The sequence below is a fragment of the Rattus norvegicus genome, chromosome X (assembly GCF_036323735.1).
Source record: "Rattus norvegicus strain BN/NHsdMcwi chromosome X, GRCr8, whole genome shotgun sequence".
NCBI lineage: Eukaryota > Metazoa > Chordata > Mammalia > Rodentia > Muridae > Rattus > Rattus norvegicus.
This window is the reverse complement of record NC_086039.1, coordinates 96,443,993-96,454,890: the sequence shown is the minus strand read 5'-3', so window position 1 is coordinate 96,454,890 and position 10,898 is coordinate 96,443,993. Positions and strand designations below refer to the sequence as shown.

The window sequence follows — 10,898 nt, the reverse complement described above, 5'->3', positions numbered from 1 at the left end:
CCATAAGAACAAAAATACTAACCAACCAGAGTTTCCGGGGACTAAACCACCACCCAAAGAGTACACATGGACAGACCCATGGCTCCAGCTGCATATGTAGCAGAGGATGACCTTGTTGTAGGGGAATGTCAAAGCAGGGAGGCGGGAAGGGATGAGTACTTGGGTGGGGAAATACCCTCATAGAAGAAAGGGGAGAAGGGATGGGATAGGTGTTTTATAGATGGGATACCAGGAAAGGGGATAACATTTGAAATTTAAATAAAAAGATATCAAAAAATCCAAACATTTTTATTTTCCTTTTTAACAAGAACTTCTTGGATTCTGATGTACAAGGAATAAAACCAGGAAGATGAAAGAGAAAGAATTAATTTGGAAAATAGCATCCAATTAAACGAATGGACTCAGATTAAGATTATAGTACAGTTATTTGTGCATACTGAATTAACTGAACAAGTTTCCCTTTTAATGATTCGTGTACAAAGATGGGCAGATTGGGAATATCCTGATAGATAGTAGAAACACCTTATTGTAACCCTCAGTCATCTAAGAATCATCATCTAAGAATATTATCTCTCCACATTTTCAGTTGGCCAATCATAAGAAATAGCATTACCTATCTACTAAATTTCTAGCTTCCTATAGGACATATATCCAATCATAGGGTTCATTTAAAGAAAAAAGCCCCATGCTGAGACTATGTCAATTTAGAACAAAGACCCCCCCCACTTGAGCATTTTTCAAATGTTTTTCTTCTTTCTTTTTTTTTTCAAATGTTTTCAATATGTCTCAAAAGAGTGTGTACTGAGTACATGAAAGCAGGAACCATGTCTCATCTCATATTTTTTGAACTTCATTTTCATTGCTATTTTGCATTTTTGTTTTTACATTTCTCCTTTCTTATTTTTCATTTTAATTATTTTTGCTTTTTTAAAGATGACAAATAAGTTTCAAGTTCATTTCCTTTTTTGTTTGCTATTTAAATACAAAGCTAAGCTACAAATAGGTACCAACTAAGACATTTTATCTCACGGTTATACCGTCCTGTCAGATCCTCCTCCAAGTCTGACCACTGACTGGGCTGGCAAAGGGTGTGGGGAGGACTTTCTTAGGTAGCACCATCATGAGGCTGGGAGATGGGGGTGTTGGGGACAAGGATAGGCTCTTATACCTGGCTCCTGAACCCCAGCCCCCTGGACTGAAGGTGAATGGTTTGTCCCCAGGAGTGGGAAGGAAGCCTACTCTTGCTATCACAGGTCAAAACTGAGGCATCATCCTGGTTTTTTGGCTGCTAAGGGTAACTAGTGCCAGACACATCTGGTGCCTGATGCCTGCAGGAGTCCTAAACTGATGGCACCTTCACAGGATACCAGGGGTTCTGCCTTGACAGCAGGTAGAGAAATTCCCATGTAGCAGAATTGGGGTTGGGAGGGGCTATGGGTTTAGTAATTTCTGGTCCAATTACACAATCTTACTTTTGAATAGATTAGAGTACCATCTCAAATCTTCTCTACACAAACCAACAGGCCAAGCCAAAAAGAAAAATAAACCCCAGAAGAAAAGAAAACTACATTAATTTCACTCCCTTCAAAACCTATATACATGTTGTTTTCTGTGCTTTTTCCCATTTGTTTCTTTTTTTAATTTTTTAAATGTTTTGGTTCTTTTAATTATTTTTTAAAATAAATTCAGTGTTCACATTTCTATAAAGAATTAATGCAGTTTCAGGAGACCTGCCCTTCTTGGGCAGGAGAACAGTGCTTTTTCCAGCTGGCCTCTAGTCTGACTGCCCACCCTGATGCTTCAAGGTGCCTGGAAAAGCTGTAAGCCTGTGTTCCTGGTGGGGCCTCTGAGCCCCAGGCTCAGTAAGCTTTGGAGAAAGCAGAGAGGTAGATAGCTTACTGTGAAACTTTTGCTAAAAAATATTCATACACGTCAATGTCAAGATCCTGAGGAGAGTAAGAGCTTGGAGACATCCAGTCCAGGCTGTACGTGGGGGTGGCAGCACCCCACCCCCCGGCCTGTTCTTGGACGTGAGGTGCGGGAAAGTCCTGGCTTTCATCTTGGGCAGAGCCTGGTTTCCTCGTTCATGTTCAACTCCATTCTGTAAAACCTGTGCTGATCTTACACTGCGTGGGAAGCACAAACGTTCAGCTTATATCCAAAAAGGTCCAAAAACAACTGGAATATAAAAGTTTTGGTAATATAAGGCCATCTGCTCAAGTTCACCCTGGAAACCTGTAACAGACATTTAAATACTACATGAAAAGGAATATTTAATATACTTTTAAGAAACATTTGAAGTAATTAGCTAAGAGAGAGAGAGAGAGAGAGAGAGAGAGAGAGAGAGAGAGAGAGAGAGAGAGAGTGTAAAACTTCATTTCCCTTTGAGGGCACTTTGTCCTTTGAAGGAGGCAGGGTGGCAGGGAAGCAGGGAGGCAGGGAAGCCACATGGTTAGTGCTTCAGCCAAGGGTAAGCTTCGATGGAGGCCTTGCTTCGGTCACCATAGTCGTACAGGAGCTCCTCCCCGGCCGCAATGTCTCGGGAGGCAATAAGGATGAGGTGAGGCACGCCATCAATGTCATGGAGTTTGGTCTGGCAATTTCCACACTTACTGTGATTGATCAGTCTCCCCAGGCGATTCGTTTCCTGAGTGGCATCCACGCAGTAGGTTTTTCTCAGATATTGAAAATAGTACATGTAGCACCCTGTGGAGGGGTTCTGTGCATATAGAGCCTCCCGCTTCTTGGCATCGGTGATTTCAATGAGGTCCCCATGGTATTCTACCACAAAGTCTCCCCGGGAGAACCGCTTGGTAGCAATCACGCCCCTGCCTTTGCCATCAATTAGATCAACCTTCATACCTTCTTCCTTCCCACTCTCAATTAGCTCATCTATTTTCTTCCTTTCTTCAGACCGCAGCTCAGCTTTGCTCTTCCTGGAGCTCCTTCGCACAGGGTGGAAATCTGTGAGTTTTCTATTCTGCTGTGTTTTCCCTTGAGACTTTTCCCTAGGGGCCTGCTTGCCCTTGAGGGGCTTTTTCTGGGCTTGCTTAGCAACTGCTACATTGGTATAATCACGTGATGGGGGTGGAGCTTTTGGAGGTGCTTTTGCTTCAGGTTTTTGGTTTGGGAAAGGCGCCCTGGGACCTCTCCTGGTACCTTTACTCTTCTGTTCATCTGACTTCACAGTGCTTCGGATAACATTCCTAGCGTTTCTTTTTTCTTCTCCCTTCCTGAGGATTCCAGCTAATGGTTTTCCCGGGAATTTGACCTCATGATGTACAACCGAGTTCTCTTCCTGAAGTGGAGAGCGAATTCCAGACCATTTGTTTGGACTCATGACGGCACAGATCTTTGACTGCCCAGCAAACAAGTTCTCCCACAGCCCAACTAGGCTCATGGCGGCGCGGCCTGCGACTTTGCCCTTGCTCTCGCCCGGGTCTGGCCACCAGCGCTGCCGCTGCCGCTGCGGCCACCAGCGCCTCCTTGGCGCCCCCGGGAAGGGCAGATGGCGCCCCACGGCGCCCGCTTTGCCCATGGCCAGCAGCAGGCAAGGCGCCCACGGGGCGCAGCCTGACTGAGGCCAGGGACCTTTTTTCTTATTTCTGAAATGTCATAATTTGCTCTGACTTAGTAGCGTTCAACAATCATCCCTTGATCTCCATACTGTACATGCTAGCAGTACTTTGAAGTCATCAGTAAGGGGGTAGTGGTGGTATATGTTAAGGCCTAGGTAATCTATTAAGCTCTAGATTGAATGTTAATGGCCTAGGCAAAATGTTAAGGCCTAGGTAAAAGTTACTTGGTTAACCTGCCATTGTAAGGAAACTTTCTCATGATTCTGCTGTTACTAGGAAACTTTCTAATGCCATAATTGATTACATATTCTGTTATGTTCTATATCCTTAGAAACCAAACATGATAAAAGCCAATAGAATTGTTTTGTGTAGTGACGATAAGCTCTGACCCAAACCACCCACCCACAGTACTTCATTTACCTATGTATAAGCTTTTATAGTATAAGCTTCCCCTGGGATAGACCCCAACATAAGGGAGACACCTACACCAATATAGGAAACAATTTAGAATAAGGTTTTCATTTTGAGTAATAGTCCAGTTAAGTTCCCAAGTCTTCCCTGGGAACTGATCTGTTACTTGGCAGAAAGATGATGTGTGCGTGTGTGCGTGTGCGTGTGTGTGTGTGTGTGTGTGTGTGTGTGTGTGTGTGTGTGTTATTGACACCCTGGTTGGTACGTTAAGACATAAATGTCAGAAAATTCGCATCCTGGTAGAAAAGTTAGGACATGAATATTAGACAAGGCAAATTTTCTGCCACAGTTGAGTACCCCAACCAGTGTGAGCAAGATAAATGTTCAACAAAGACATGTTCCTAAAGAAATCGCCTATTCCTAAATCCTGATTGGTGAAATAATTTGTTTGTGGATATTGGGCTTAAAAACCCTGTAGTATCTCTTAACTCAGGGTCATGGTTCAGTTCTCAAATCTCGACCATGGCCCTGGTTGACTAGTCCTGGATCCTATGCTCAATAAACTACTCCTGTCTGACTAAGATCAGTGTTTGTGTGGTTTTAGAGGCAATTCCTGGACCCCAACAGTATATGAGAGTGAAAGACTTCAAAGACAAAAATTTATAGCTTTATGTATAGAGTTGTTAAGAACATTGAAAATTGGGGAGTCATACGAGGGATACAAGGTCTCATCTTTTCAACTACTATTAACTCAAGGAATCCTTAGAATTTTAGAGAAAGTGTGGAACGTCACATATGAGCAATGAGGTTTATTTTATTGTACTCTCTAGACTGGAGTGTGTGACAACATGTCAGCAAACTGTCTTTATATATACTCCTCCACTAAAAATCCTGATACAGGTTTTAACTCAGTTGAAGAAGAGGGCAGTGAAAACATCTTTTGCCTCTGTGTTATGGGACTATGTGATATTTAATTATAGACATAGCATTGGATTTGACTCAGGAAAATATCAGAGAAGACTGATATGAATTCCTATAAAGAAGCACGTTAAAAAATTAATGTTATCTTTTACTTACTATCCTCTCATACCAGAAAAGTAGAATGCTATTGTGTTTGCCTTGAAGTTCTGACTCTAATGAAGTCATTGGCAAACTCTGTTTAGTTTTTAAAGGCAAGCGAAAGAAAAAATAGCAAACCCCAAACATCTCCATTTCTATTGATCACAGCATGCAGATCTTTTTTTGTTATCTCTTTATCTGTTAAAAGTTGGAACATGTTATCTTAAACAATGTTCAAACTTTGTTCTAGTTTTCCTCCCTTCCTCCAGTAAATTCTATGAGTACTTAAAAAATAGATGGAAAGATTAGAAAAATGTGTTTGATGTCTAGACATTATTTGTTTAGAATCACAACACGTTCTGTTTTTGAAAAAGTAGTAGGGAATGTTGTGTTAACACTGTTATAAAGCATACAATGTTGATTTTGAAACATTAGTTGCTTTGAAACACTAATAATTTGAATTTGTAAAAAGTTTCGGTAAAATATATTTCTTGGGTTAAGTGATAAATTACTAAACAAAATGAACTGATCTGTGTCATGCTCTAAGAAGAAATAAAATTAGTCTGTAACTTAAATGATTTAATTATGTATGGCTTTTGAGGATGTAGCTTAGTGATGCAGCATGTTCTTAGTGTGGCACGGACTTCAGTTCAATCCTCACCAAAAAAGAAAGAAAAGGAGAAAGAATAATTCTGTGAAATGCAACCATATAGTTTTGTTATTTTTCAGTGAAAGTACTGAAACAAATTATATTTACTTGTTAGTCACATAGTTGTCACAATTCTATGTGTTTTGTTCTCAAAGTGGAAAGGATGTTATATTCCCTACCCAGGAATAATTAGTCCCTGCTTTTTCTCTTAGAGGATTGGTTGTCATGAAGATTTGCTTGGGGGACCAGAAGACACAGAGATGCTTGAGTTTCTACTGTTCAATCACTCTGTTTCACAGTGATTTCAGGAAGAAAATAATAATTGCTGAAATGACCTAGTACTTCTATGCTCAAGGATAAATGCTTTGAAGAGAATACTACTCATCAAACACCGTTGTCTGTCTCAGAGATCCTGTGATAAGTGACTACCTATATATTCATGGAGAAAAAAATTGAAGTGTGAATTCCAACAATTGCATATGCTGAGAATCAAAGGCCCAAAAGCTGTGATACAGATATAATTTCCTTCCCCTTTCTTTAGCAAAGCAGAGTGGAGAAGGAAGTCATTGCAATAATTCTAAAAAGCCCTCAAATAATTGAGGATGGTCATTAGGTTTTTTTCATTGAAAGATTATCTGTATTCTAGTGTCAGGGTTACCTTTCATCTGGAGGATTTTGTAAATTTCTATTGATCAAAGGCTGTTATGTATTTTCAAAACCAGCATATGAAATTCCTAGATATTTGGTCATCTGAATGTCATTTTAAAAGTAGAAATGATAGTACATTGATATGATAATTAACTAATTATGAATAATTTATTTTATAGCTTGAAACGTTAAAACCAATTTGATGTTTTCAAGCAGATTATCATTGTGATCTGAGTAAGCTGAACTCATGGATACAGCTCCATGTATTAAGCAAGAATTCAAATTACACAAGTTGTGCATTTAATGAATTTTTAGCTTAGTGTAAGGTACATGCTGAAAAGTCTTAGTTTGAGACACCAGAATTATGACCAAATAATGTTTTTCTAAACACACATTGTAGTCTTGAATGTCTTCATGAGAACAGAGCAATGAAATCTACTTAGGCTAAAGGTAGCATTATATTTTAATAGTGTACATCAATCACAATTAATCTCTGTTAAGCCGCTAAGTGACAGTAACTATCATCTAATTACAGAGTTTTCATAACAGAGGGCATTAGGCACAAGATTTTCTGGGGTCAAATACCATGTCATTCACAGCTTATAAGATATTTTCTTATCAAAGTGAATCCTTTTCCACCCACTATTGGCTGATATATTTATTTTAGCTTTTTTATGTGTTTTTAAGGGATTTATCCCTCATTGAATGCTAGATGATATTATGAACATTTATAAAAAATTGTGTGTCAAGCACTGTTATCATTTTCATTTTATTGATGCCTGTAGTATACATAAAATATTTTGGGTTTGAACATCAAACAAACTTTTGTTAAATCCTGAGTCCATCTTAACTTAGAAGGTGACCATGGGTACTTGCTGTGTACTTAAGTGTCTACATGTCAATTTCCATTAAGGAAAAATTATGTTCCAATTTTTTTCCATCTCTGTTAGGATTCTTATTTATAGGAGCTGTAAATAGCCACCAAATGTTGTTTAACACAAATATGTTGGTTCTTTTACTGATTGAGTCAAGGGCGTCTACCAGTGAGTGCTATTAGGCTCGCTTTCTTTCTCTTGCTTGGACCTTTTCCAGGCAGATTATCAATCCAATCCTTGTAAAACATTAATTGACTCCATGGGCTAGTAACCAAAGACATGCATCTCTTTGAGCTCTAGTTCTTGAATCTATGCTTTCAGGGTTTCTGTGTTTAAGCACTAGACCCAAGGGGTTGGAGCAGTGATATCTGTCTTGCTTTTTCTTAGGACACAACTTGTAAGTTAGATTGTAACGGTGACATGATTACTCTGTCACATATCCAGTGTAGATTCCCAGGTGATCCAATCATGCTATTTCTCCTATAGGGCTATTAGGGCTTGGAGTGGTGGGAAAGCACCAGTCTTGTTTCTTGCCACACATTTTATTCTCTGAAGCTTGTTTACACTGAAGTTTATAGTGGAGCACAAAATATAGCACTTCTAACCTGGGAAATGTCATGCTTATCAGTCATTTTCTATTGTTGTCCACAAATAGAAACTACCTCTAATTTCTTCCCTTGTTTCTGTCAGGCACTCTAGTCAGTTAGGGCTATTTATTCAGGGTCAAAAGCAATACTCAAAGAGAACAAATATTTTCAAGTATTTATATTATCTCTAAACTTCAGTGGTTTAAGTCTTGAAATGAAAGAGACAGTTTAATGCTCTACTAAACAGTATAGCTTGCCAGTCAGTCAGCTAATGTCCAAGGGAATCTCAAGGCTCCTTATTACCCGCATTTCAATCTTAATCAACCAGTACTACTTTTGGCATATGTTAATTTCCACTAATACTTTTCTGGATGTTATGATCAATTTTATGAGCAGACCTTATATTTCAGGGCACAGAAAAATTGTCAAAGGTGTTTACACTTATTGATACATACAGTGTAGATGTACTGAAATGGTTGAACCAAAATGTTTAAATTTTTTCCTAAGACAGTGGTTCTCAACTTTCCTAATGCTGCCATTCTTTAATAAATGTCATCATGTTGTGGCTATTCCAACCATAAAATTATTTTGTTGCTACTCCACGACTGAAGTTTTGCAACTGTTATGAATCATAATGTAAATATCTAATATGCAGAATACCTGTGTAGTGGCTATTCCTGGTTGTCAACTTGACTATATCTGGAATGAACTACAATCCAGAATTGGAAGGCTCACCTCTGATCCTGATCTTGAGGCTGGGAGATACAAGTTTCTGACATGGATTTTCGTAAGGAGATGTTGAGGCAAAGTGGCTGTGAATCCCAGGAGCTTAAGGTAAGGAGATCTCTGAGTTCAAGGTCACCTGGGACAAAGCAAGTCCCTGATATAGGCGTGGTGGTACACACCTTTAATCTGGGATACACCTTCTGCTGGAGACCTGCATAAGGACATTATGCAATATAATATAAATCTAGAAGATGGTAGGTTTTATCTCATCCTGGATCATGCCTCTGAATTTAGTTTACTGATTTTTATCCAGGAATGATTTGGAGCTTGTGTAAAGAAATGGAAACCAAGAACCACCATAAAATGTGAATAAGTTTGCAATCTCTTAAAATGTGTATTTATACAGACCATGAAATACAAATATTTTGTTCAAGAAAAAATGTCTTTCAATGTCTTTTTTTCCCTTCCTGCCTGCCTTGTGGGACTGAGCCACTGCTAGATCCTTGGACTTCCACTCACAGCTGCTGCTGCTGAGTTGGACTACAGACTGTAAGTCATCAACAAATTCTCTTTACTACATAGAGACTACCCAAAAGTCCTGTTACTCTAGAGATCCCTGACTAAGACAATCTGATATGCAATCCCCAAAGGCGATGCAATTCATAGACTGAGAACCACCGTAAAGACCACTGTACTTTGTGAAACAATTTAGAATATAGAATGATGGAGTTAAATTGGGCATGCTGAAGTAGAACAGATATGAGGAAGATAAAAAATTCCTTCCTAAAATAATTCCAGTCTACCCAGCATGTAAAGTCTAAAGGAAGAAGAGCATGAGAATGATCTTTTGGGAAAGGAGCTAAATAGAGCAAGAAATAGAGCTGTCTTAGAAAAACAGCAGTTGAAGAGGAATGCAAAATGGTGGGACGACATCTATAGTAACTTCTCTGTGTGAGTATGTGTGTGTTTGTATGTCGATGTATGTGTTCACATCTGTATGCAAGAGTACATTGCTCTGTGTTTGCCTGTCAACATTAGGTGTTTTTCATAATGATCTACCACTGTCATGGCTGGCTTTTTCAAGTTTGTGGTCCCAAACCTTCATGATAAACATTATTACAGAAGATTCCTTTAATCATAAAGTTGTCAACATTCATTTGGAAGTATTCTTTGAATTCTCATTAGCAACATGAGGATACATTTTCATAGACTGTTCTACAGTGAAAAATGAGCATTTCCTTATGTCATCTTGATAGAGAAGATACCTGGGCAATAAGGGCTATTACATTCTGACCGTCTTTATTTCTTCTCTCCTAAAAAACCAGCTTTACTTTGCCTCAGTTTGCTTTGCTCTACCAAAGGGGAAAATTTATTTATTCCATGGTAAAGAACCAAACAGCCAGGCCCTGACCTCAGCATGGGTGCAGAGGACTTGCCAAGTGTAATGTTGAACTGTTACTTAAAGCCTTTTTCTTTTTCTTTTCTTTTCTTTTTTTTTTTTTTTTTGCTTGAATTTCTCTGTAGCAGGCAAACAAATGATACAATCTTGAGAAAGCTTTCAAAATGTCCCTGAGGGCTGCCTTAGAAAAAGCCAAATCTCTGTTGAATTCAAGCAAGAAAGCAATTTCTGTGCAGGAAAAAGATGGGGAAGGTAGAGCTGTGTGCTGAGCACTGTGGGGATGTTTCAGGGGTTTTGTGGACAGTTTCCCTGAGGTACAATCTAGGTGGTATTTGATGGATGATAGCTATTGATGTAGCTGTGTCTTTTGTAGGGAAGCAAGCCAACATACTATTAACTTATGAATCTAAAGAAAAGAGGCAGGAAAAATATAAAGCAACAGTAAGCTTCCTACTTCTCAGGTCTACATGGATTTGATGTCAAAATGTAGATGACATCTGTCCTAGGAATCACTAAGAATAATTTAAAAATAATTTTCAATGATTAATACCTCATAAATTCTGTCATTCGTGTTCTTTCCTGTTCTTATATGATATAATGTTCTATGCATTATACTTCATTCCCAAAGGATTGCAGAGTGGTTTACAATCACATCATCAGCACAGGTCTCCTGGTTGAACAATGTGTTCAGAATGACAGAATTACAACATCCTTGGCAGACCCATGCATAATTTTCTAAAAGTGTCTTCATTGCAAAAAAAAACAAAAACAAAAACAAAAACAAAAAACCTGAGCTTATATATAATTCTTAATAATGGAAAAATCATCCCCTTAAGTTGAATGTCCATCAAATTGATGGAGTGGGAGATACAGCAATGCTGACTAAGAGCACTGCTCTTGTGTAAAACGGGAAGATAGGCCACCATTCTGCTCCCAGGGGGAGATGCATTGGTAAAGGTTTGTGTA

General features: G+C 38.8%; 1 protein-coding gene across 1 annotated transcript; it reads right to left on the bottom strand.

Moving 5' to 3' along the window:
• Nucleotides 1–267: 267 nt before the first annotated feature.
• Nucleotides 268–3,840, bottom strand: Kmt5al2 (lysine methyltransferase 5A like 2). The gene has a single exon (XM_017602351.3). It carries the CDS (start codon nucleotides 3,536–3,538, stop codon nucleotides 2,453–2,455), a length of 1,086 nt encoding a protein of 361 aa, XP_017457840.1. The 5' UTR covers nucleotides 3,539–3,840; the 3' UTR covers nucleotides 268–2,452.
• Nucleotides 3,841–10,898: the final 7,058 nt, after the last annotated feature.

Coding starts and splice junctions, on each gene's coding strand:
- Kmt5al2 (XM_017602351.3), bottom strand. CDS start 3,538: ATGGGCAAAGCGGGCGCCGTGGGGCGCCATCTGCCCTTCCCGGGGGCG.